The sequence below is a fragment of the Canis lupus genome, chromosome 13, assembly GCF_011100685.1.
Source record: "Canis lupus familiaris isolate Mischka breed German Shepherd chromosome 13, alternate assembly UU_Cfam_GSD_1.0, whole genome shotgun sequence".
NCBI classification, from domain to species: Eukaryota; Metazoa; Chordata; class Mammalia; order Carnivora; family Canidae; genus Canis; species Canis lupus.
Genome location: NC_049234.1, coordinates 10,176,482 through 10,204,088, shown reverse-complemented (window position 1 = coordinate 10,204,088; position 27,607 = coordinate 10,176,482). Strand labels below are relative to the sequence as shown.

General features: G+C 35.1%; 1 protein-coding gene across 1 annotated transcript in view; it reads right to left on the bottom strand.

Moving 5' to 3' along the window:
* PKHD1L1 (PKHD1 like 1) overlaps window positions 1-27,607 on the bottom strand; it is a 147,879-nt gene that overhangs the window by 98,814 nt on the left and 21,458 nt on the right. The window contains 16 exon segments of the mRNA XM_038555350.1: window positions 282-436; window positions 956-1,103; window positions 3,370-3,542; window positions 4,916-5,079; window positions 7,853-7,977; window positions 8,997-9,146; window positions 9,852-9,965; window positions 10,895-11,052; window positions 12,779-12,922; window positions 13,703-13,838; window positions 14,306-14,465; window positions 17,509-17,600; window positions 19,103-19,371; window positions 21,203-21,292; window positions 24,853-24,963; window positions 26,345-26,415. Of these exon segments, the coding sequence (XP_038411278.1) occupies window positions 282-436; window positions 956-1,103; window positions 3,370-3,542; window positions 4,916-5,079; window positions 7,853-7,977; window positions 8,997-9,146; window positions 9,852-9,965; window positions 10,895-11,052; window positions 12,779-12,922; window positions 13,703-13,838; window positions 14,306-14,465; window positions 17,509-17,600; window positions 19,103-19,371; window positions 21,203-21,292; window positions 24,853-24,963; window positions 26,345-26,415 (2,260 nt within the window).

Genomic DNA, 27,607 nt, shown 5'->3' with positions numbered 1-27,607 from the left:
GGATAGGGTAACTGGGTGACAGGCACTAAGGAGGGCACTTGATGGGATGAGCACTGGGTATTATACTATACGTTGGCAAATTGAATTTAAATAAAAAAAATAAAAAATAAGTAAGTAAAATAAATAAATAAAAATAAATTTAAAAAATAAAGTAGGTAAAAAAATAAGCAAAAATTAAAAGAGAATAAAAATGAGGCTGGGTGAAAAATAAAATGAGGCATGGTGCAAATAAGCAAGCAACACACAGAAAAAAAAACAAAACTCGAGCCAATTGAAGGAACCTGTAGAAGATCTTGCTTTCCACATGAGCTTCTCCACTTGATGTTCCATGAATATCCAGCACAGGTTCCCTCACGTGTCACTGAGACTCGTCCAACTTTTTCTACACTCTGGAGAGCAAACTGTAATTCTGTAGCGGACACGGTGGCAGGAAGGCCTGCACACACAGAAAGACAGGAAATAGTATGAGTCAAAAATTCACAATTAAATTTCACCTTTAAAATATAGGAAATGTGTACTGTGGATTATCACTTGTAAGCCAACTGTCCTCCTCCAATACAGTAAAAATGAAATTTATATCTTTTTTATGCCAAGAATTTATGTATCTCTTAGAAGCAAAAATTACATGGGTAATATAAGTCAGATTATATGGCTCAAATATTTTTATTTTTAATATTGATTAACTTTATAGACAACCTACAAGCCAAGGGTTATAAAAGAAAAACAAACTTTGGAAATATAACCTGTTATATCTGGAGAGGCGATGAAGAAAAAGTGAAAATGTAATTTGTTCTGAACAATTTAGCTTTACATTACTGACATAACCTCAACTATATAAATTATGTAGAGAAATCATATTAGAAAAAAATACACCAAAATGTTTATTATGTTTATTTAGATTGGCACCATCTAACTGATTTATATATATATCACATTCTGAACTTTTGCCATATACCTTTGAGGATGTGTCCATAAGCTTGAATGTCAAAGCTGCCACTAAGAGGTGGGGATGCAGCTTGAATTCTCTGAATACGAATCTTTGACTTCCCTGGCCAATTATTTCCTCTGTAAACAGACTCATTCTCTGTCTCGTTTGTGATGATCTAATTTCCAAAATAAATATTGATAAAATGATTAAACATAACAACAGCTAACATGATTTCTATTTCACCATCATACAATTCTGTGACATGACATAAATGAGCCTCAGGTATTTAAGATTCTTCAGAACATGAAGGAGTGTCACATAAATTAACACAGGCCATACCTACACAGCTGTGATAATGAGGCCAAAATCAACTCAGTCATCTGTGCAGCAATCAGCTGGAATCCCAGTAATACCTCATTAATTCAGAGCATACCCTTCATCACTCAACGAACAAATATTTATTGAACAGGCATTCCATTCAAGGTACAGTGCTAATCACCATAGGGCAGCAAAGAAACATTAAGTCTTAGCTATCAAAAAACAAAATCTTTTTTGGAGAAATAATACAACTATAAAACTAACAATATACGATAGTATAAAATCGGCATAGAGACTGATCCAGACTCAGGAGAAAAGCTTAATGTTGATTGGCAAATCAATTGCCAAAAGCAACACATGCTATGAAAATTCATAGATTGTGACTCTACTAGTCAAGTGATAGTCTCCTGCTTCTGATCCCTCACAGTTGTCTGTGAATTTTGTGGAATTGAAAACTATAAGCCTCATTGTCCACTGAAATGAATAAACATAATTGCCGAAAGACATATGCCAAGAATGTTCATAGCAGTTTTATTCATAATGTGCCAAATTGGAAATAAGGCAAAAGCTAATCAATAGGATGGTTAAATTGTGGTATATTCACATCATGGAATATGGTAAAGCAATGACAAAGAATGAACTATGGCTACATGCAAAAGAGAAATGTCATAATACCGAATAAAAGGAGCTAGATGCAAAGAGTACATACTAGTATTTATTGATACGAAGATTAAAAACAAGCAAAAGCAAAACTATTTATTGGTGGTATATGTCAAAAACAGTGGTTATCCAGGGGTGAAGAGTGAATAATATAGTGACAAGGGGAAGGCACAAGAAAGGCTCTTGGGGAGCTAATGATTTTCTTTGTCTTGATCTGAGTAGTGGTTACATGAGGGTATTTACTTTGTAAAAATTCATGGAATTCAGTGAGGTTGCAGGATGTAAGATGAACACAGAAACCAGTCACATTCCTACATACAAAAGCAAGCATATAGAAACAAAAATTAACAACACAGACCATTTACAATTCAAAGAAAATGAAATGCAGGGGGTCCTGGGTGGCTCAGTCGGTTAAGCTCAGGTCATGATCCCAGGGTCTTGGCTCCAAACCGCCAACCCCCCAGCCCCGCCCCACACCACATGGGGCTCCTTGCTCCACAGTTGAGTCTGCTTCTCCCTCTGCCCCTCTCCTCAGCTTGTGTTCTCTTTCTCCCCTCTGTGCTCAGGGCAGAGTTTGCTTGTCCCTCCCCCTCTGCTCCTTCCTCTGCTTGCACATACTCTCTCTGTATCTCTAAAATAAATAAAGTCTTTTAAAAAATTTAAATAAATAATTTAAAAAATAAAAAAAACCTTACAGTATTTAATACTGATCTTATTATAAATAACTCAAGCAGTACAAAAAATTGTTCAGATCCTTTTGAAATTGTGGAAAACTATCTTTTCCCTCACTGTACCAATTTTGATACAAGCAAAAAATGGTGTTTAGAACAGAAATTGATTATTTATTATTTTACTTTTTTTTTTTTTTTTTTTTGAGAGAGAGAGAACATGCATGTGCATGAGAACAGGTTGGGCTTAGGGACAGAGGAAGAGGGAGAAAGAAAAAGGCCCAGCACGGAGCCCACCATGGGGCACAATTTCACAACTCTGAGATCATGACCTGAGCTGAAATCAAGAGTTGGATGCCTAACTGACTGAGCCACCTAGGCACCCCTATAACAGAAACATTTTAAAACATATTGCAGAATCTCAAATTTGCTTTCAACAATCTCTGTTCAGAACATATATTGAAAGGGCCCACAATTTTTCCTTTTAAGTCAAGAGAGGAACTTTACTTAAATCTGACTATTTAAGAATATTTCCCCTTGTCTTTTCCCACAGATACATTTCTTCAAGATTTTTTTAATGCTTAAAGTGAATTTTCATACTCAAGTTCTACAAGCCTCAATGTCTTCATTTATCCTTAGAAAAATTATCTTGTCCTATTAGCCCATCTCTATGTCAGCCATATGTAAAAATTAAAAAGAAAATTTACTAGATCAAAAAAAAAAAAAGAAAATTTACTAGATCAAAGCTATTTTCCCATAAATTGGAAAGAGTAACTTGTAAAATTCTAGGCTTACCTGCCCAAAGCTCACAGCCATCATGGGTATATTGTAACTGCAATTGTATGAAGTCATGGTGATAGAATATTGGTTGGTCACACTTGATCCATTAATTTTGGTGTGATTCACCTGAAAGTGCTTTAAAAATATCCCTTTATTTGCTAGTGCTGGCAGTCTTCTCTTTGGCATTTCTAAAGAACAAAGAATAAATGGGAAATAAAATTGTGCAGCTTTTGTTACTAAAAAGAAAATTATCAAATTATATCCATGTCATGGAATAAGCTGTTTAGAATCAAATTTTAGAAAGAGATTCATCAGGTAAGCAGTTTTTGAAGCTTGGTAAACTTTTACTTCTAGAGTATAAAGCTTTAAAGTTTGTCGATGTATAAGCCTCATCAGATAAAAGAAAATAGTTAAAAGCCACCAAATGGGCAGCCCGGGTGGCTCAGCGGTTTAGCACCACCTTCATCCAGGGTGTGATCCCGGAGACCCGGGTTTGAGTCCCACGTTGGGCTCCCTGCATGGAGCCTGCTTCTCCCTCTGCCTGTGTCTCTGCCTCTCTCTCTCTCTCTCTCTCTCTGTCTCTCATGAATAAATAAATAAAATCTTAAAAAAAAAAAAATAAAAGCCACCAAACCCTGGGCTCCACGTAGCCTTCTGTGGCCCTGTTCTGCTCTGTTCTAGGTTCCCGGAATGCAGTGCTTACTAGGATACACTAGGACAAGACCAAGACTGTCTTGTTCACAGCAATTGCTTTAGTACCCAGCATAGTGCCTGCCACATGGTAGGTGCTAAATGCATGGTATTTAATGAGTTACAAAATTTATCTGAACACAAGTGAGCTGTCTTATATATGTGCTCCACTAATCATAATGTAGGTCTGGTAAGACTGGATTCAAAAGAAGTGACTCTAAAATAGTTACATTTAATTTTTTTACCAGTTGACTCATGACCTTGTACTTGAAAACAATTCCAAAGGAAAGGATCCCAAAATTCCTCTGAAAAATGGTAGTAGTCACTTTTCACAGTGACTGAAATTAGGTTGATTTTTTTAAAAGATCACAATTTAATTTTATTATCACAGCTCATATATGTGCATCTACTGACATGACTAAAATAAAAAACAATGCTAAGGCTACCAGAAATAAAGTTTTCATTTAAGTATCATTAATTATCACAATTAAATCCTTGGAAATAGTCAGCTGAATCTTACCAAACAGATTTCAATGTTAATGGTGGCCTTTTAGGAACAGATATTTTCATAGTTAGTTTCTTAAAAATCAAAGCAAAATGAAAATGTTTGCTATAGTTTATATATCTGTAAACAGAATCCAGGACTACAAAGTTTAATTCTTACAATAATGACAAAGCTTACATTAAGGGTACATTTATCCTTAGAATAAAAAATATGATTTAAATTATAATATCAAGATAAAAGAATGAGTCATAAATATTTATAGATTAATGTTTCTATCTAAATTAAAGAATATAAGTAATTTCCATGGTAAGATTTTACTACATAAGATTCAGAAGGTTTCAATAGGTATGGAAAGATACAACATACCATCCCACGCTGAAAGTGTAGATGCCTGTCCAATGTATACTGTATCAACATAGAAGGACTGTGATTCTGATGCTTTCTGTAAACCAATCCTCCGAAGAGAAAAATTTGACCCAGTGTATTTGGTTTGTATGAGGTCCAGAAGGTCTATGCAAGTATAGGTCCAGCTAAAATTATGGTTGATTAATTAGATGCATAGGTCAGTTGTAATGTCTAATGTAAAGCCATCCACTATAAAAAGCCTTAAAATCTTAAGGAGTAGAAGTGGTTTTTCCCACAAGAAGACCATCAAGCATACTTCATTAGCACAGAAAAGCAGCCATAACAACAAACAACAGACAGAAACTTGAATTGGTAGTAAAGGAATTAACGTTGAATACAAATACGGGTTTTCTTCTATTTGCAGCCTTGGCAGTAGCCATAGGGACGTGAAATATTCTGCAGCAATACATAAGGAAACTAAGGAGTATGCACCTTGGTGTAGAGCATGTAAATAAAAATAAGACACTACAACAAAGTCAACTATGTCAGCAAAAAATGTCAGAGATAGAACAGTTAAATTCAGTTCAGGACTAAGAAGCAAAACTGGAATTTGTTATTACTCCCAAAAGAGCTCGCTGGAGTTGCACTTTCTACTTCTAAGTGCTACGTGATTTGTAGTACAATGCCTCTTAAATGTGTAAGTTAGATTCAGATTTCTCACTACATATGAACTGCACTGGAATTCCATAAATTACCATGAAGCAATTTGGCTACGAGAGTTTGCAACAAAGAGATAAATATTGCCATGGAAATAACTAAGTACAATTTAACAATCATCTTTACATCAGCTACTACCTTAGTTATTAACTGACTAGTTTGTTTGGGCACCTTCTATTCGAATTTTCTTCGTGGTTTATAAATTCATCATGGGATCTACCCAAGTGCATCAAAGCGTGGCTTAAACTGATGTATCATTTTTAGAAAATTATATCCAAAACTATACTAAGTTAATGTGCTCTTCAAGTAAATCCGAAAAAAAGTACTTAGGGTCTCCGTAGAATTCTACTCTCATTATATAATTCTGAAGTTTAAAAAAATACACTTTGAAAATTTGGTATACAGGACAGGACCCTTTATCAGACAAAAGGAGATAACAAACAGTATCAAGCTTAAGTGAACAGCACACTGCCTTTGTGGCTAGATAACAGTGGTTTCTAAAGGAAAATGAGATTTAACTTTTCAAATTTTGAAACTTGATTTATAGTTATGAACATCACTGTTTTTGGAAGGTTATAGAATGATTCTTGAGAGGAAAATGGCTCTTTTTTTTTTTTTTTTAGATTTTTATTTATTTATGATAGTCACAGAGAGAGAAAGAGAGAGGCAGAGACACAGGCAGAGGGAGAAGCAGGCTCCATGCACCGGGAGCCCAATGTGGGACTCGATCCCGGGTCCCCAGGATCGCGCCCTGGGCCAAAGGCAGGCGCCAAACCGCTGCGCCACCCAGGGATCCCGAAAATGGCTCTTCTAACACTAACAATGTCCTGAAAATAATCTAATGCTAACACATCCGTTTGATCTAGGTGGCCTATCTAGCCTAAATAAAAGCAGATCTAGAAATACCCAATAGGAGCAGGACAGTTTACTTTGCCTTAATTGGCAATAGTTTTAACAGCGAACTCTAGTCCTTTAAAATCATGATACTCTTGTTTAAAGATCTCGTGGTGTTTAGAGTAAAGGAAGCCCATCATTTCTATCAAATGTAGTACATCTTCAAATGACCTCACAGCAGATAAACTACAGGTTAGAAGGAAACAGAATCTATTTAACAATAATGGTAAGTGATGCTTTTGAGTAACAAGGAAGAACCAAGATTTGTAAAACATCCCAAAATCCTGTTACACTGGAAGAGTAAAATGTATGCAGGTGGTGCTCATCAAAGCTAAAATTGTGATTCTATTGTTCAATTCAGATATGCAGGCAATGATCACAGCAAAATGTACTTGGGGAATACTTTTTAAAATAAAAAAAGTATATATGTGTATGCACGTGTCTTCATTTTTACTTCTATTGTATGTGAAATGTGTGTATGTTGTATGTGGAAATGCAAGAGTGGGTTGACATAAATTTCAGAAGATTAAATAATTAATAAAAATCAGAACATAACTGCAGAACTGAGTGCCTGGGTGGCTCGGTTGGTCAAGCATCTCCCTTCGGCTCAGGTCATGATCCTGGAGTCCAAGGGTAGGGCCCCATATCAGGCTGCCTGTTCAGAGGAGAGCCTGCTTCTCCCTCTGCCCCTCACCACACTCATGCTCTCCCTCTCCATCTCTTTCTCTCTCTCTCATGTAAATAAATAAAATATTTTTAAAAATTATGCAGAACTAAATAGTGCTTGAGGGTATAGCAATTATAATGTCATTAAATAGCTTTCTCTGGGCCCTATATTTTCTATTTGCATTTCTATGTGTCTAACTTTTGGCAAATCAACCATTAAAGAGTCTTCTCTCCCCTAATTTTGGAATATTCATTGAAACATTTTATTTTCTCCACTTACACTCAGAAATGACCTTTTCTTCAGTGATCAAAATCTAATGACAATATTGTGATGAGGCAGTCTCTTTCTACCCTCCTTCAATAAGTAGGAACATTATTAGATTTAATAATACATGGTTTAAATGATAAAGCTTACCATTGCTTTGTCTTTTAAATGGTCATAGGTGATGATAACACTAGACCAATTTTTATTTTCATAGCCTATAGATTGATTTTTGGCACAACTATTTGTTAGGATGCTTATGTACAGGACAGGAAAACTGCAGTCAGATCTATGGTGCACATGATTTGTCAAAAACCAACAAAAAGTGAGAAAAAAAAAAAGCCCAAACAAAACATGAGTTTATTTTCAGCTTATATATTATAGTCTAACTTAAATTTTAAATTCATAGCATAACTTACGTGTTTCCATTAGTAAAGTCATATGTAAATTGTATATCATTGCTTCTAGTAATCTTGCTCCTGTCTTGATATTGGAATTTTAGAGCAATATAATTTGCCAGGAATCCTTTGTATGCTAAACATAACTACACAGAAAGTTTTAAAAAGAAATCAGTAACAATATCTTACTTTTAAGTTTTTTTTAGCAATTCAAATTAATTCAATCTATTCCAATAAATAAATATTGAGAATTTTCTGTATAAAATGTTTCAGAACACAGAGAAAGAACAATTAATTTCAGCTAATTAGGTACAGAAGAATTGGGGAAGATTTCCTAGAAGAAGAAGTGGAGTTGAAGTGACCTTACAATTAATGATTAATTCTTTAATGTTTTCTTAGATATGGTTTCCTTGAAAAATTAAAACAATTCACTCCTCATAGTCACGGAGCAATGTAACACTTAAATCCAGCTCTAGCTGAACTCCACAGTGAATTTAAAAGCCCATCACCGACAGAGAGAAGATAAACATTCAAGTAGATTAATTGGGATGTTAACGTAGCTGAGCATTTAGAGAGGGAGATGAATGTCACTGTAAAATAGTAATTAAATACCAATTAAAAAATAGCAATTTTAGTGGTCTACAACATCTTAAGCATACCAAATATATTTAGAACTTAAGAATATGCATCACAAATTTGAGAATTTTAAAACAAGAAAAAGGATAAACAAAACTATGATTGCTAGTCTTAAATATATACCCTAAAACTACCATCTCTGCTCATGCTTTTCCTTCACTTTTCCTTGACTGGATACCCAAGATCACTCTATGATGCCTATCCATTTTTGTTTCTTCTTAATAAATGAAGGAAGATTGAAGAGATAATACATTTTAATGACTTTAGTACTTAAATTTGCATGCAAATAATTTTCTCTGAAATTATAAGACAAAGCAGAATACATGTGATACTGCATATTTTTTAAAATACCTTTTTTTGAGAACCAACTGAAATGGAAATCATAAGCACCCAGAATACGAACCACAGTACCTGTCCAATGTGACATAATTTCACATGACAAGTACTTTTCCCTGTCTTAAAATTTCATGACATTTTATTACCTAGATATTTTACAGATTAAATTAGCATATCATTTTGTTGAGTTTACCTGATTATAAGGAAATAATAAAATGTCTCCATATGGTAGTCTATTTGGTTTAACATCTGCTGAGTCAAAAAGAACAGCTGGGTTTTTCAGGGAATAACGACCACAGTAAGCATCGGTTTCAGCTGTCTTCTGCCCTCTGTTATTATGTTCCTATAGACACAATAATACTTCAAGTGAAAAAAATGATTTATTGTCCTGCTTTCTTCCCCCACATCTCCACCTGAGTCGCTCAAGTTCCAACTTGATTCCATTTCTTCCCACGCTACTTTAACTTGAAATATTCTCTCTTCTCTGAAACTCTAAAGCTCTCATCCTATGTCACTCCATAATCATATAATCCCTTGTACCTTTACCTTTGATGATTTCCTAAATCTTATCTTTTTCCTTATATCATGAACTCTCAAGGATATTTATTCATTCCTTCCACAAATATTTATTCACTGTTCACTGTGTACACGTTGCTGTTTTTTTTTTGTTTAATCTTCAAGGTATAAGGGAAGTAATTAATGTATATAATGTCCTACTACAAATTGTATTCTCTGAAGTCAGTGAGGAAACAGGATCTACTCTGCATCCAAGTAAAGAAAACAAATAAAATATGCTATAGATCTTTCATTTGTTTATCTTCCCTACTTTCTCTTGAACAAGAAAATTCATATGTGGTGGAAATGCTGCTTTCACAAATGAATCACATTATAATGTCAAGAAATGCTAAAACAGACCTTATCAATAAATGTGTAACAAAATTATTTTTGCAATTTGACAACAGGAATCACAACTAATACAAAGAAAATCACAAAATTCCAAGCATTTTCTTATTTGGTCAGTTTCACAGTTCATTTTAATGTTCCATACCAGGTTAAAATCAGTCTCATAATCTCGAAAGTATTTCACAACAAATCCTTCTTCAAAATTTGCAATTTGTAGTGGACACTTGGTGGTAACCATTTCTTCCACGGCTGCCTGAAACTAAATTAACAGTATGAGCTTTAGTAACTTCTTTTTCATGAAGAGTTAGAACATTCATAATTCTACCACTAATTCCACTAATTAGTTATAATAGAACATTTGCATAATACAATTCCTATACTTTAGCCATCATTATGAGATCATTTCCCAAATATTTTTTAATTTCTGTGTAATAATTTCAGTGTCCAGTGACTTTTTCGAGAGTTTTACTTTAGAATGACAATAGTTACATCCCATTGGGTAATATCAGCTTACACAGTTGTTACATAAGGTAGACATATTTGTTTAGCAGTTTTTTTTAAAGAGGGCAATGAGGCGAGCCTAAATGAATTAGCACCTAATTAAACAGGTTCCAAGTCAGTAGTTTTCTCAATTAACTCAAAATTAACTGGAAAAAAATATACATCCTAACACATTCAGTTTTTCAAAAGAAGAAATTCAGATACTATAAGACTGCATTTATGATTATTTAAAAGTAATAAGTCATTTTGGATTACTCAGGAATTAGTACACTTTTACAAGTTCTCCTGTAATTCCCATACCTACTTCTCTGGCAAGACACAGATAGAATTCATGTTTAGAATTAAGGAGATAATATAAGATCTTTAATCATGCAACAAATGTTAACAAACTCATGGTGTAGGTAGTTGTCAAAATTCAGTAACTCCCAAGCAAACATTTTTTTTTTCTATGGGAACAGCTGGGCTCTGGGAGGATACACTGGATCCTGTTAACACATATCTAAGAACTCCCTCCCATCCCCTCTGTCTCTGTGTGACGTCTCCTTCCTTCTCTGCTCAATGTGGGTTGGCTCCAACCCATCATGCCAAGTAAGAGTATATTACCATTCCTTAAAGTGTGGGAAGTTTTTTTAATATAAAGGTGACGTTTAAACAGATTTCTGTTTAAGAAATTAACAAACAGCCTACTTCAGCTTCTGATGACCATGGGGTCAGAGGCTTAGAAGTGACTCCATCCCAGTGCAATGTGAATGTCTCCAAACTGGGCTTTCCTTTGATTTGTTCTGTAATATCCAGTGTGACATTGTTCCCTTCAAACACTTCATAACCAAGCAGATCAAAGTCTCCTGCAATGAAATACCAAACAGAATTTGATGTTAATTAATAAAATACCAATATAGCCATAATAGACATTCAAAATAAATAAAATTGGGTTTATTTAGTTGTATTATCACCAAAGAAAAGGATGAACGGAGAAGTCAAGGAATGGATCCTTGACTTTGAGCAGATTTAACTGCAGCAGAAATAGCAAAGCAGCAAATAAAGTGCTATTCATTTAAGGTTCAGTTTCCATGGTTTGAAAGAAAGTATTATGAGATAAACAGAAGGAGGTTTTGGAACCAGAGGGTAAACATCAATTGGAAGTGGGATATTCCAAAAATTCTTTTAGTTTTGTCCAGTACTGTTATCATAATATAAAGGGCGAAGCTGAGATAGTTCTATTTTCTTTAAACAGAAATATGGCATGAAGCTGAATCCCAGGAAATAGCCCCAGGCTTGTGAAGCCTGTTTATACAATCTCACTTTGAGGAAAATAAGAGTTTGTCCTCAGATGTATCTCTACTTTGGGAAGATGCTTCGCCAGTGGAATCCCATTGACCTTCTCTGTTGGACAATGTCCTAGAATTTGCCCAGTTATGATTTTACCTGACATATTTCTTAACGTATGCTGCTGAAGCCTTAAAATTTCTCTCTGAGCTGTAGATAAGTTTCTGGGAGAACAAGGATAACCATATCTTCACTTATACGGCATTTTGACAATCTAACCTTTGGGAAATTTTTAGAACTTCAATTCATATTAAATAAAATTCTTTGCCCTCCACTCACCAATCAAATGGACAGCTTTATCAAATGAGACATAAACAATGAAGTAACATCTTCCTAAATGAATTATGAGTGCCCAAACAAAATTTTTTTACAATACATATTCAGGAACCTATTTTTGAGCTAGATCGCCCAAATACCAAGCTTGGTTGCTAAATGTGGCTGTAAGACTTGAAAATGTAGAGACACCTGGGTGGCTCAGCGGTTGAGCACATCTGCCTTTGGCTCTGGGCATGATCCCAGAGTCCTGGGATAGAATCCCACATCAGGCTCCCGGCATGGAGCCTGCTTCTCCCTCTGCCTGTCTCTGACTCTCTGTGTTTCTCATGAATAAATAAAAAAGATCTTTAAAAAAAAAAAAAAAGATTTGAAAATGTAAAACATTAACAGGAAATTAATAGCTATTACTTGAAAAGAAGAGAGGTCAAATAATTTGGGAAAATGCTGTATTAAACACAGGTAAAGTGGTTTTTTTCCAGTTTGTGTGTTTGTATGTTTGTTTCTTCACTGTAGGAATCCTCAAGGATTTTAATATTCGAATGAGCTCTGTCAATCTTCAACAAGAAGTTGGTGTATGCAGTTTCCTATGTGGCTTTGACCATAGAATCCTTTCATCGGGCACGATCTGGCCAGACTAGTGTCTCTTGACAAATATTGAGTACTTAAACTTTTATTTCCAGAATTTACATCTTCATTAATTTTTGCTAACTTAGTATGCTATTAAATAGATAGTGCATTTTTAGTATACATAGTATATTTCTCATGCATTGGAATTGTACAATACTTAAAATACAACTAAAGTTTTGATTATAATAGAAAAAATTAACTGTTTAGTTTTTATTTTATGAATTCACTTCTTTTCTTCTGTCATTTTATGGAGTTTTTACCATTTTCAGTGAAATTGTACAGGATACAAATTTGTCTCTTAGAAAAAACCTAACAGAAATACAAAATGAAATATATGCTTACCTCTAGTTGATATAAAAGTTACCAGGTAAACATAGCTTTGGGGGTTTTGTGTTCTTATTACTTGAACTGTATCTGGTTTTATAGACCAGAGATCATTTAAAGCTGATTCCAATATGAAGTCAGAAGCATCGCCAGGTAGCAAGACTTGGATAAAAAAAAAAAAAAGTCAAATGATTAGGGGTTTTAATTTAAAAAAGAAGAGTTAAAATCTTTTGTACTACCATAGCCAGTACTAATGTTTTATATTTGATTTTTTCAAGTGCCCATCATCTGTATCATGTTATCACTTAATAAAATTGTGTTTTGAAACTGATGCAAGTTCAACAATTGTGACTACTTATTTGGATTGTGATCTCTTGAAGAGTAGGATCATATTTTATTGTTTTAATAGTCCCCTAGTACTAAGCATTGTGTTTAGAAAATAGTAAGCGCCTGTCAATATTTACTTAATGAAACAATTAATGGAAATAGTAAAAATTATATTTTAAGGTTAAATATAAAATAGAGATACGATGTTTTTGTTAACGAATAAATTAGTGTCTCATATCTTTGTCACTTAATTTGAGGAACTGGAAGAAATGTTTAGTTCTCTGTAATGATAAATTGGATTCTTATTATCTTAACATACCTATGAATCACAGATATATAAATCCCTTGTGTGCACATAGGTGTACATTTATCATGATCCTTATAAACAAAAATGATATTATATACCTGGAAGTTGTTTTTACTGATGCCATTTTTATCCTAGTCTAAAGGTTTTTCTTCACAACGTATTTTTAGCTTGTCTAGCATACTATTAAAACAATATTTTCCAGAAAGAATTTGACTAAAGCAAATCTTTATAATTTGACTACAGCAAATTTTTATAATTCCATCTATAAATGAAGAGAAATAAAATTTCTTTTATAATTTACAACTTACCAGTTTTTTCCATGTTATAGGTTAATCTATATTGGTAGCGTGAACATGAATTAGCTTCTACACACGGGCTGGTTACCGTGATCTTCTGAACTTCATTAGTTGCACTAGATGTTTCCCAGTTTTCCAATGTTATAAGCTATTTTCCAATTAAAAAAAAATCTTTACTGTATAGAAAAATACACTTTAAAAGCATGATAGTCAACTATTCAATGCCTCTTGATTTTACTGCAAATGACAAAACATTTTGAAGTTTCTCTCTTATCAAATAACAGACTACTGAGTTTTTTGGCGATTTTTTTAAAAGATTTTATTTATTTATTCATGAGAAACGCAGAAAGAGGGGCAGAGACATAGGCAGAGGGAGACGCAGGACTTGACCCCAGGACCCCAGGATCATAACCTGAGCCAAAGGCAGACATTCAACCACTGAGCCACCCAGTTATCCCACCTTTTGAGTTTTAATACAGATAGATACTCCAAGCCACAAGTCAATAATCTCCCCTCCCCCAAAACACCATCTTCCCTAGTAAAATTAATAATCAAATAGAGCTCCTATCTTTGAACATTTACTTTCTACGAAGTGGATCTATAATCATAGCAAACCTGTACTTCCTGGACAATTGTCGACTGGGATCTGATAACTTGTTCTTCATTTACTGCATCTTCTGTCTGTTGTTCTGTATAAACGTTTCTATACTGGTACAGGCCAACATCAACAAAGGCACTCAGTCTATACTCCTGCAGCAAGATTTCAATGTAATATCTGGAAACATATGAAATTTTTTCCAATGAAAATAAAATTGCAACACTATATAAAACACCAGCCTATTAAATTATTTATATTGTAGTATCCCTGATTTTGTTTTGTTTTATTTATTTTTTACAGTATCTTTGATTTTAAATATAAAATTTCATAGTGGTTTATTAAAATAAAATAAATTATGTAAGATATCCACACAAGAGATACAGAGTTGTCCCCATTCATGACTAACTCATTCAGTTTTGTCAGTAAATATTTACTGAAAAAGATACCATCGCTTATCCTCAAGGAGCTTAAAACAAAAGTACATTATAATGCAAACTCCCTGGCCTAAAACACAGAGGGCATGTGGAGTTTAAATACTTTAATATGTGTAAGAAAATGACAGGCAGACTTAGGTGTATCACATATTTTGTATCTGAGTGGTTAAATATGTCAGGGATGAAAGTTCTTCTCTAGTTCCTTAAATAATGGCTCCACTTATAACTTGGGAAATAAAACATGGCTTTAGGAAGCTGTTACCGATTAGATTGATTATGGTCCTCCAAGAAGCTGGGTCATCCAACTGCCTATAGAGAATAAGGCATTCTCTGGCCAGCTGTTACAGGTGATGAAAAGCTATTGGTTACCTACCTAAATCTCTATTAATGTCACCACTGCTCCCATCTTTGGAGAAGCCAGCTGGGAGTTCCTCTAAATTGCCTCACATGATTCAACAGATACCCTCTTGTATGTGAAGAGTGAGTATTCACAGTTCATGAAAGACTCTGAATAGGGGACATGTATCACCTGTCATCTTTCTAGGATGATGGGGCTATGGATCATCCCCCTCCTGGTACTGGTATTGGAGGACTACATCAGGCTCTCGGCTGCCCTGAGAACCTGTTTGCCAGCTCTGCAATGTAGGCCACAGTAAGAAGAATCATTAAATTCTGTATCCTTATTAGCAGTTTAAAAATCTTCATTAGGGACCTGCTATGTACAAGACACTAAACTGAGCACTTTGCAAACATTATTAATCTTCACAAAATCCTATAAAATATATATTATTATTATTGTCTTTGTTCATATGAATAACAGACACTAAGAGAGCTTTAAAGATCAAAAGGTTACTTAAAAATCAGTAACAGAGGTATGACTCGAAGTAGAGCAGGGTGACCAAAAAGATACACACTTAGAGATGAGGCTTTATTATGTGACTAGGATGAACCTGGAAAATGAGCTACCTTTGGAAAGGTGCCAGGGACCACTGTGAAAGGAGCCAGCTAGAATGGCCTCGATTTCAGAATTCACAGCCATCATTATAAAGGTCAGTGTATAAATTCCATACTAACTTGCAGGAGCACAGATATCACACAGCAGATGTATTATGAGTCCCTTCCATGTAAGCTCTGTGCTCCCGCCAAGCAGGGAAACTGAACGCATTTTCCAAGGCCAATGCAGAGTCTGAAATATGTATGAATGCTTAATAGCAGTAAGGATTAACTAGGTACTCTACTTACCATGAATTGGCAGTGACTCTGGTTAAAAAAGTAAATGTTTAAGTACATAAAGAAGTGACAGTCAGAGGAGGAGAAAAAGAATGGAATGCTTTCCCCATGTCGTTATTACCAAGATGTCAGTGAGAACACTGAGTATGATTGCTCTCAAGTACCTTTGATCCCAACCCTCCCTGTCTAGCTCCATCTGGTCTTCATGGTGCTGTTTGTAGGCACAATCTCATCAATGTCTGGAAGGGTGGTGTTGTAGAATGAAAAACAAAACAAAACAAAACAAAACACCTCCTACAATCTAGAAGTGAAGTGCATTTCTTCACCCCTTGATTCTAGATTTGGCCATTTACTTTGGCCAATAGGATATTAGCAAATGTGACAAAAGCAGAGTCTTAAAAAGTATATGTGCAATAACAATTTCTCTCTTTACCACTAGAAACCCACCCACCAATGTGACAAACCTAGGCTCCCCACTGAGAGGTGAGACCATGTGGAGTGGGATATCCCAAATATCTAAATTCCAACCATGCAAATGGTGGTTCTCAACATATGAGCAAGGCCGTTCTAGGCTATCAATCACCAACTAAAGTAACCAGGACCAAAAGAATTGCCCAGCCATCGCAAAAGTGGGTTGCTTTAAGTTACTAAATTTTGGGGAGTAGTTTCTTATGCAGCAAAATCTAACAGATACAAATGATAAACGGGAGATGATCCCACTGAATCTACTGATCTTCATGAAACTTAGCTACTTTGAATACACCATGTCTTTTACCTCCCTGCTTTCTAAGAATCCTTAATGGCTTTTTGAATGGGATTATCTGCTATTTGAATGACACTCTCATCTCCCTGGAACTGACCTTGTAGCACTAAGTGATGTACTCCTTAAGGGCAGGGAGTATATTTCAATATTTTTTGTATTAAATTTCCTGGCCCAGGGTCTAAAGTAAATCAATGAATATCAAACATACATTAGCTGTGGTACCAAAGCATATGGTTTTGTGTTTTTTCTCTAGAAATATTCAAGAGCACAGGTGCTTGAGCAGGGAAATTAGATGGCTGGATTGATGCAAAGGTTAGTAAGAAACTAAGAACAGGATTAGGTAAATTTCACAAAATTATCATTTCTGCAACAGGGATAATTTAGATATCAAATTCCCCAGGTTGGCTGAATGCCAGTATTCCTGAAACTATAGAAACCATATTTAACAAAAATATTAAAAAATGACAAATTATAAATTAAGCCAAAAACTAATATCACTTCCACCCATAAAACAAACTAAAAATATTTTTAGATATAAACTTACAGGGTTTTTTTGTTTTTGCTTTAAGATTTTATTTATTTATTCATGAGAGACACAGAGAGAGAGGCAGAAACACAGACAGAGGGAGAAGCAGGCTCCATGAAGGAAATCTGATGTGGGACTCGATCCAGGAACTCCAAGATCATGCCCTGAGCTGAAGGCAGATGCTCAACCACTGAGCTGCCCAGGTGTCCCTAAACTTACAATTTTTAAATACCACACAACAGTTTAATGAAAAATTTAAAAGCTTACTCTTTTCCTTTCTGAAGATGAATGTCATCTGATCTCTGTGTTGGACTGGAAAAATAATTGTTGGCATTGGAAGAATGATATGCAATCCTCACCTTATCCCAAAAAGAAAAAGAGTAAGAGAGGGAGAGGAGAACTTATTAATAGATCTTTTTTATTTATAATTTATCATTTATTATTTCTGTCAATCCTAGAACTTTTATGAATAGAAAAACAGGAAACTACCATATTTTTCTTCTAAGATCAGTTTTACACAGTGAAATAAAGTTTTTAAAAATTATCAAAGCTCACTTCATACTTTACACCCTCAACTAACATCAGCACCACTATACCACAAACATACACAAACTGTAGCTTTTCCACAATTAGAACTGCAATGGAAAATAGAAAGATACATACCAGGAGCAAGGTTGTTATTGCTAAATAAAATATCCTTTTCCTCTGTGGAGAGCTTTTAGAGATTTAATCCAAATGAGATTACTAAAAGTAGGTGTGAAAAATGCTAAATATCACTAAATGGGTTTGTGTTCTAGAATGAGAAAACTTGGTACTTCCTGTCGGGAATGACTATCCCATCTTGGAGGAAACATGCTGAAAAGCTAGTAAAATTAGAATCCATATACTACAGGCAGCAATTTAAACTTGTTCCTCCAGTTTGGGGGACAATCTTGCCATATACACTGGGTCATAGAATATTCTTTTTATTTGATTTATTATTTTCACATTTGTGAAAATCTTCTAAAGAAATAATTAAAATGCAGAATAACTTAATGAACACATAATTTAATGAATACCCAATAATGTTTATTTTATTTGTGGTCATAAAAAGTCAGGTAAGCTAAAAATGTATCTGTAGGCACAACGTGATGCAGGTTTAGTAAACCCAGACAATAGAACACTATTCAGTCATAAAAAAATTGTATTGTGAAAATTATTTAATAAAATGTGGAAATTCTAATGTGACAAAAATGACTATGAAATTGAATGTATAATCTTATTTATATAATAAACAGACACAAAAAGAAATGACAGACTTCAATCTCATAACCACATAATAGTGAAATAGATCTAGTAGAATAGTGAGTTATTTTTACTCTTTCCCAAGTTTCCTATGTATAGTTATAACTCTTCCATAATTAAAATAATATTTGTTTTTTTAAGATTTTATTTATTTATTCATGAGAGACACAGAGAGAGAGGCAGAGACATAAGCAGAGGGAGAGGCTGGCTCCCCTGCGAGGAGCCTGATGTGAGACTTGATCCCAGGACCCTGGGATCACAACCTGAGCCAAAGGCAGATGCTCAACCACTGAACCACTCAGGTGTCCCTAAAATAATCTGTAAAGGAAATACATATTTTTCCCTCCTAGAGAAAATTTAAGTATAGGAAAGCATTTTTTTTTAAGCCATGAGTTTTCTATGGTGATTTTATAGTTCACATTAGATGTGTTAAAATAGCCAAAAACCCAACCATGTGAAAATATACCTCATATTTTTTTTAGTATATGCATCAGCTTGGGTTTAGAATAAATGAGATACATATAAAAGTTGTCATATTGTTTTTATAATATTAAATAGTATTCTGTGGTTTCCTTACCTTATCTTTTGGATGTCCAGTTTGGCTGAAATAAATAGCATATCGGTCATCGCCTTTGATGTAGAATCTATAGACATCAGAGTCTGGAGCCACCAAAAATCCACTAAAGCGTGCAGTAAATGTGTCTTGCTCCATGGGCCAAATATAGGAAGCTGAATCTACCCAAATGGCACCCATGTACCCTGGTGTTTTTTCATTGTATTCAAGTATCTCTTCAAGGTGCACTGGCCGACTATTATTCCATATCTCAAGCTTTAGGCCTCTCCCACCTGAATATAACAAAATAGAAGAATACTCTCATCAGAATTTTCTTGTGGTGTCTCAATGGCCCTCTACTTGGGTGGTGGTTATAGATATTCTATTGCTATTCACATTTTTAGAGTATGCATGTAAACAAAACAATTACACATACCCATACACGTACCTGTACCCACAGGATAGAGTACTTTTAAGATAGTCTACAATTTATTTATTATTATTTCATATATTTGCACCTCAGATTCTACATATGTAAAATGGGAGTAATATCACTATTTGCCTGGTTGCTATGGGGATTAGAGGTTACTAAGTACATTATTTAAGATAATAATAATATGATAACTATTACCTGTGACATGATTGATGTTACTTTACATAGTTAAATCTCAAAACTTCATGATTCAGACCATTTTATTTCAAAGACTTTGCCTGATTACTCTCTCTAACAAAAGTTACTCTATTAGTGGTTTGCAACTAATCAAAGAATGGACAGTGTTGACTCTAAGATTTTTGTATTTGTTCTTCATCTTTCTAACATCACTTCTGTCCTATGATTTCATCTCCTTCTTGGACAGAATCAGAGGGAATATTCTCATTAAAGTGAACCTACACTTGCCAGTGTAAAATCTGAATTGTTTTTTCTTAATCATAAGGGAGCCATCTCACTTTTTTTTTTTCTTCCTTAAAACACATCAATCAGACAGACTCGTGCCTTCTTCCAGCAGCCTTAATCTGGTCTGGAGTGGCTGGATCTAGAAAAAGATGGCTCCTCCTCTTCAGTTGAGTTTGCTTGGAGAAAAACGTGAATACCCCTGGCAGCAACAGTGTTCTTTGATAAATACAACTTTCTTTAAAGTTATCAACTATGATGATCAAAACACTCTCTTAAACTGGGCATCTTTTTCTAATGTCATTCAAAACCAGGAATTTTAAGAGGTTAATAAACATAATTTACTTGGCTTCAAATACCAACCAGTGATATAAATAAACCAATTTCACTATGTGCACAGGATAGGAGATATATGCCCTCAAAGCCATTCAGCCTCTCAGTAGTATCACTGGAGGTGTCAAAGCACCTACAGTGAGTCACAGGCCAAGGTCTGGAAAGAATTTTGAGTTCCATTTCTCTCATCCTCTATTATCACTCTTAAAACATTCTAGACAAGTAAGGATTTAACCTCTGCCATTTATTTTTTAACCACAAAAAGGCCATGCAGCCTGCACCAACATTCAGTACTCTCATTTAATCTGAAATAAAGTCATCCTCAAACTCATTCAATAGGGTGTCTCAGGAATTCAGGCTGAGTTTATTTTCATGGTACAGTTTTGAGGCAGCTATTTTAATACAAATATTTCCTGATCCAGAAAGTGTAAGGAGAAAAAGTGGAAAAAATTATTATAATTCTCACTAAAAATTCTAAAAAGTTCAAATATTTTTTGTTACTAATTGTTCTGGGTTGAATATTTGCTTCTCCTCCAAAACTCAGATGTTGAAACCTAATGTCTAATGTCACGTTATTAGCAGGTGGTGCCTTTGGGAGGTGTTTAGGTCATGAGAGTGGAGCCCTCATAATGAGGGCTTATAAAGGAGGCCCCACAGAATTCTCTAGCCCCAAGAAGGTGCTGATCTATGAGGAAGCAGGTCCTCACTAAACATCCAGTCTGCTGGCATCATCATCTGGGACTTCCCAGGCTCCAGCATTGTAAAACATAAGTGTTTGTTGTTTATAAGCTGCCTAGTCTGTGGTATTCTGTTTCAGGAGCCCAAATGGACTAAAAGACTAATGGCATATGTCTTCTTATGTAAATGTAGAATGGCCATTCTCTCTTCTGGTAACTTACCCGGATATACAGTTCTGAGAACTTCAGGTTTAGGGGGTGTCTTGCAGAATATGCTATTCTCTGTGACATTCAAAATATCACAGGTTTGACCTAGAGAGAAATAAGGTGCAGACTTATTACTACAGAGCTCCAGAATGCAAATCACAATCAGCTTATCTTGAAGTGCTTTTCTGATGAAAACCAAGTTGCATAAGCAAGAAGCAAAGTCGGGGTTTCTTCATTTCCTTTATATGTTCTGCATTAAAACTTATCACTCTGGAGCACCTGGGTAGCTCAGTTGGCTAAATGTCTGTCTGCGTTTGGTTCAGGTCATGATCTCAGGGTCCTGGGATTGAGCCCCGTGCCTTGGGCTCCCTTCTCAGCGGGAGTCTGCTTCTCCCTCTGACTTGTACTCACTCTCTCCCAAATAATTTTTTTAAAAATCTAATAAAAAATAATAAAGCTTATCACTCATTGTCATACTTTCACACAGCAACATTTTCCTGCCAAAACATCACAAGTCTGAGTTATACTCTAACTATAATCACTCAAAAATCTGAGTGATTTCTGAGAAATAAAATTTAAAAATTGATAAAACTATGTCACTGTAAAAGATTTAACTTTTGAGTCCAAAGTGAAGCCTTATATCTTGTTCCCTACAGAAAAAATGCTGAATAAGTCCATAATGTTCAGAATTTGCAAATCCAGCCATCTTAGGAAATAAATAAATCAAACAAACAAACAGTAGTGTAGTCCAAGTTCTTCAAATGAAAACAACAGAGATAATAATGCATAAATGGTATTTCCAGAGGCAGACCAAAACCAAAAGGAGTCTAAACGAGAACAATTATACAAAAGCACAATTAAAACTGAGTGAAGAGTCTATATTCCAGACTTCCACATGCCCCTCCTAGTCAGTGCCTTAAGTATTTACTGAAATGGGAATCACAGCCCATGAAAAACGAGGTAGAGGTTAGCAAATAGAGGAAAGTATCTTTGCCAAGTTTTGTTTGGTGGCCTGGAAAACTTACTTCAACACTACCTTTCACAATTTTGTATGCTTTGTGAAAGTAAGATAATTGAGATAGAAAACAATGCATTTGAACAGTATATTAAACCAACTTAGCCTATTTTGTGTGGAGCAAAGGAAAGATACATAGACAAATCATTGTTTTCAAGAAATTAACTGAGGATTCCTCAACACCCCCAATATAAATAATCCAATTAACAAATGCACAAATGAATAGACATTTTTTTTCCAAAGACGACGTACAGATGGCCAACAGACACATGGTAAGATGTTCAACATCGCTGATCATCAAGGAAATACAAATCAAAACTACAATGAGATATCACCTAACACCAGTCAGAATAGCTAAAATCGAGAACACAAGAAACGAATAGGTGTTGGCAGGAATATACAGAAAAGGGAATACTCTTGCACTTTTGTTAGGAATGCAAACAGGTACAGCCACTGTGGAAAACAGTATGGACGTTCCTCAAAAAGTTGAAAATAGAATTACCCTATGATCCAGCAATTACACTATTAGGTATTTAACCAAACAATACAAAAATACTATTTCAAAGGGATATATGCACCCCAGTGTTTATAGCAGCATTATCAACGATAGCCAAATTATGGAAAGAGCCCATTCATTAACTGATGAGTGGATAAAGAAGAGATAGTATATATAAAAGCCACAAAAAAGAATGAAATCTTGCCATTTGTGATGACATGGATGGAGCTAGAGAGTATAATGCTGAGCGAAGTAAGTCAGAGAAAGACCGATACCACGTGATTCCGTTTATATGTGGAATTTAAGAAAAAAATAAATAAGCAAAGGGAAAAAAGAGAGAGAGAGACAAACCAAGAAACAGACTCTTAATTACAGAGAACAAGCTGATGGTTACCAGAAGAGAGGTGGGGGTGGGTAGGTTAAATAGGTAATGGGGATTAAGGAGTACACACTTCCATAGACACATGGAATGTGTCTATGGAAGTGCTGAATCTCTATATTGTATACCTGCAGCTAATATTACACTGTACATTAACTAACTGGAGTTTAAATATAAACTTGGAAGAAGGGCAGCCCTGGTGGCTCAACGGTTTAGCACCGCCTTCAGCCTAGGGCATGATCCTGGAGACCCAAGATCGAGTATCGCATCAGGCTCCCTGCATGGAGCCTGCTTCTCCCTCTGCCTTGTGTCTCTGTCTCTCTGCCTCTCTCTCTCTCTCTGTGTCTCTCATGAATAAATAAATAAAATCTTTAAAAAAAACTTGGAAGAAAAAAATAAAATACATGCAGTTTACTATATGCAATTATACTCCAATAAATTAGTTGGAATTTAAAATTTTTAAAAATCTTAACGAAAGTAATGAAATTTCAATAAAGAAATTACTGAGGATTGAAAATCTCAAAACTTGTCACATTGATGGCAATGAAATATCATAAAAACTTAACATATTTGCATATCAACTGTATCATAATATCATAAAACAGTATCTAAATTAAAAATATTTTATGTCCCTGGTTTTGATATTTGAAATATTTATAGGGCAGCCCGGGTGGCTCAACGGTTTAGCACCGCCTTCAGCCCAGGGCCTGATCCCGGAGACCCGGGATGAAGTCCCACATTGGGCTCCCTGCATGGAGCCTGCTTTTCCTTCTGCCTATGCCTGTGTCTCTGCCTCTCTGTGTCTTTCATGAATAAATAAGTAAAATCTTAAAAAAAATAAATGAAATACTTATATTTAAAACTTCAGAAAACATATATGATATTTAAAAATCTTATTGCAAAGGCTTTAATATTTTATACAGGTGACCAGCAAGGATTCACAGGGATAGGAAGATATTACATAAATGTTAGATGAGGTTACTTTATACTAATTACATCTCTTGAAGTCACATTTTGGCAGGCTCATAGGCAGATTCCTTAAAAGTAGAAAGTACCTAAGGAGGGCTATATCAGAAAAAGTATGTGCCCAGTTACATGGCCAGACATGCAGTCCTTTGCTCAGGGTGGGTAAGGTCATTATAACTGAGTAGGGAGATCCCCACACTTGTATTCATCCTCCATCTCCCTTTTGAATTGCACAGCTCCCTACCCTGAATAAACCTATGTTATACATAAAAATGATGTATAATCAGAGAACCAAGCCCTATCACATTTGTAAAAATATAACACATTAACCAATGCTCTTTCTAAAGCCAATATCATCAGTAATTCCTGATGACCAGGTAAGTCACAATACATGAAAAGGGGATGAGAAGAGTATCCCTATACTTTAAATTTTCCCATAACTAATCCATTAAGAATTAACAACAGTTCAAGAAGAACATTTAAAAGCTTGTTAAACAAAGAGTAGATGTGTCTCCAAGTGTGGTGAGGAATTTGCGGAAGGCAGCCATGTTGCTACCATACAATGCCCTTTGGTGATGACCTCAAAGCCCAAGTCCTGGTCATGTAAAGTTGCAAGGAATAGCCCTCATGGAAAAGTCACAGCAGGAAAAGTATCAAGCCCCAGAACCAAATGTCCTGTGAAAATATTCAGCTTTAAATTTAAGACATTAATCGAAGAAAAGAAAAGACTATTATTCTTCCTACAAATTATTAAATAAAAGCCAGGAATTGTTCTTACAATGTAATATATTAAAAGCCATAAAAAATACCTCCAATGAGAACTCTGACAGGGAAATCTGTCTGGTCAAAGAACCGTCCACTTATTGTTAGCAAGGTGCCACCTTGAGTGCTTCCTCTTGAAGGGGAAATCATAGTAACCTCTGGAGGGAGGAGAAGCACATTAAATAAAATGTCATGAATATTACACATGATCCCAAATGCTTGATGTTTATAAATTTTCCAAATTACCTAGCTTTAACACATAACACAGAATAGGTAGTGGATTACCAAATTCATAAATTGAGTGTTTCTATTTTTGTCTCTGATGCAATCCTGCAGAGGACAATTAACATGGCTTTCACAGTGCCCTACATCTCATGGGGACCAGGCTTTTAAGTGGTGACTGGCACTAAAGAGATATCAGTAATGGAAGATGCAGGAATTAAGGAAAAGCAGGGCTGAGTATAGATGTTTGATTCCAAAAGAAAATATAGGAAGGGATGAGCACAGCCTCTTTCCCCCGTACTCTTAAAGAATAAATCTGTCTTCTATTTATAGGCCAGCATCTTATATTTTTCTCATATAGTAATACATTAACTATGGTTGGAAGTCTTCTGGTTTCATATATATAAGTTTTAGATATATTAGTAAAATAGCCCAGTGCATGATATATGGTAGATTCTTATTAAAATTTATTATTGAGATGCCTAGGTGGCTCAGCGGTTGAGCACCTGTCTTTGGCTTAGGGTGTGATCCCGGGATCCAGGGATCGAGTCCCATATCAGGCTCCCTGCATGGAGCCTGCTTCTCCCTCTGCCTGTGTCTCTGCCTCTCTCTCTGTGTGTCTTTCATAAATAAATAAAAATATAATAAAAAATTGTTCTTATTAGTTCTATCAAAGTTCTACGTATTTTTACACACAAGTTTCACATTAAATAGAAAAAGCCAGAATATATATTTGATTGACTTTAGGACACTTTTTTTCACCTCTGAACGTCTTTGAAATCTGAATGTGCCTCTCCATCACTCCTGACCCAGAATGAAGTATAATTCTTACAGTAGGATTTGTGTTTGTTTCTGACACTCTTTGAGGAGTTTACCAACCTTAGACCTCTATAAATTAAAGTAAATAATAATCTGGTTGAGTATTCTTTTGGACCACATTGAGACCATAAATCTGAGAGATTTATGGCTTGTAGTTTAAATTGACAGTGGAGATTTTTTCTTCTCCCTGGACCAACAGCCCAAGTGGATACATGCAAGTTTCCTTTCTGTCTCTTTCAGAGTGATGTGCTGGTTTCTCAATCAACCTTATATGAAAAATGTAGTTTTCTGGGTCCTAATTTAATGTCAGAGCTTCCTATTAGACTCCCCATCTTGGGTGTTCTTCCTTTCTTAGCAGTACCTAAAATAATATAGTATGCCTTAAGTCATTATCGTCATTGATTTGATAAAATGAAGTACACAAGTCTCTCTGTCTTTTTCATTATCTCTCTCTGTCATACACACACACACACACACACACACACAGAGCTCACATACCTGCATATGTTTGAAACATTGAAATTTTATTTAGAGAAGAAACAAAATACGCCATTTTTTGTGGGAAGCTCCTGCGTAAAAAAAGAAAAAAATTCTTACTTTAAAAATGAACTTTATTTTAGGAAAATGTTATTTCTTTAGTGATATAAATGTCATAATTTGCAAAGGAGCTCAACAGAACATTTTAGAAAGACAAAAATGTTCTAAATCTTGATATAGTTACCGGTTACACAAATATAAAAGAATACAAATACTCAAACATTCATTGGCCAGAACTTACTGCACACTTAAATTATGCACCTTTTATTATATGCAAATCATACCTCAATAAACAATTCTTATTAAGATAAAAATAGAGGATCATCTTTCATGAAGGCTTTTGTGTTGACCTCCCTCCTCTCTCCTCTCTTATAATCCATTCAGCATCAGAATAACTAACATTACTGAACACTTATCAGATACCATGCTAAGGTTTTTAAGCTTTTAACTTAAGATTTTTTTAAGTTTTTAAATTATTATGCCATTTTATCCTTATATCAACCCCATGAGGTAGGTACAACGCGGAGGATCTATTTATCTTACTCAAGATCATAAAGGGAGTAGGTAGCAGAAACAGATTTTGAAGCCAGGCAATTTGAGTCCTGAGTCCGGACTCCTAGCCTGTGTCCTACACAGTTCTCTTCTGCCACTAATCTGTGTGAGAGCCCAGTGAATAAAGCAGGTTAACAATAATCCACTAGAGTTAAATCACCCTTAATAAACACAGAACCTATTCATATTTTTTTGATACAGACTTACACTTCCATAGCTTAGAAAGCGAGGAAGGGAAATTAAATACTGTTTCCCTAATTACCTCAATGAAATTCATAATTAGAGATGTTAAGAAATTCAAATGTTAAGTCTCAAAACCCATCTATTATATTTATAACACACTGAACTAGAATCTAAAAGGATAATACAAATCTTATGGTTAAGGGCAGCCCCAGTGGCACAGCGGTTTAGCGCCGCCTGCAGCCCAGGATGTGATCCTAGACATGGATGAGATCGAGTCCCACGTCAGGCTGCCTGCATGGAGCCTGCTTCTCCCTCTGCCTGTGTCTCTGCCTCTCTCTCTCTCTTTCTCTCTCTCTGAATAAATAAATAAATAGTTAAAAAAAAATCTTCTGGTTGAGACCACAATAAACTCCTATAACTCTAACCCAAGCATTACAATGTGCATTTGTAAGACCACAGAGTCTCTGGAAATATCGGATGCTAAATTAA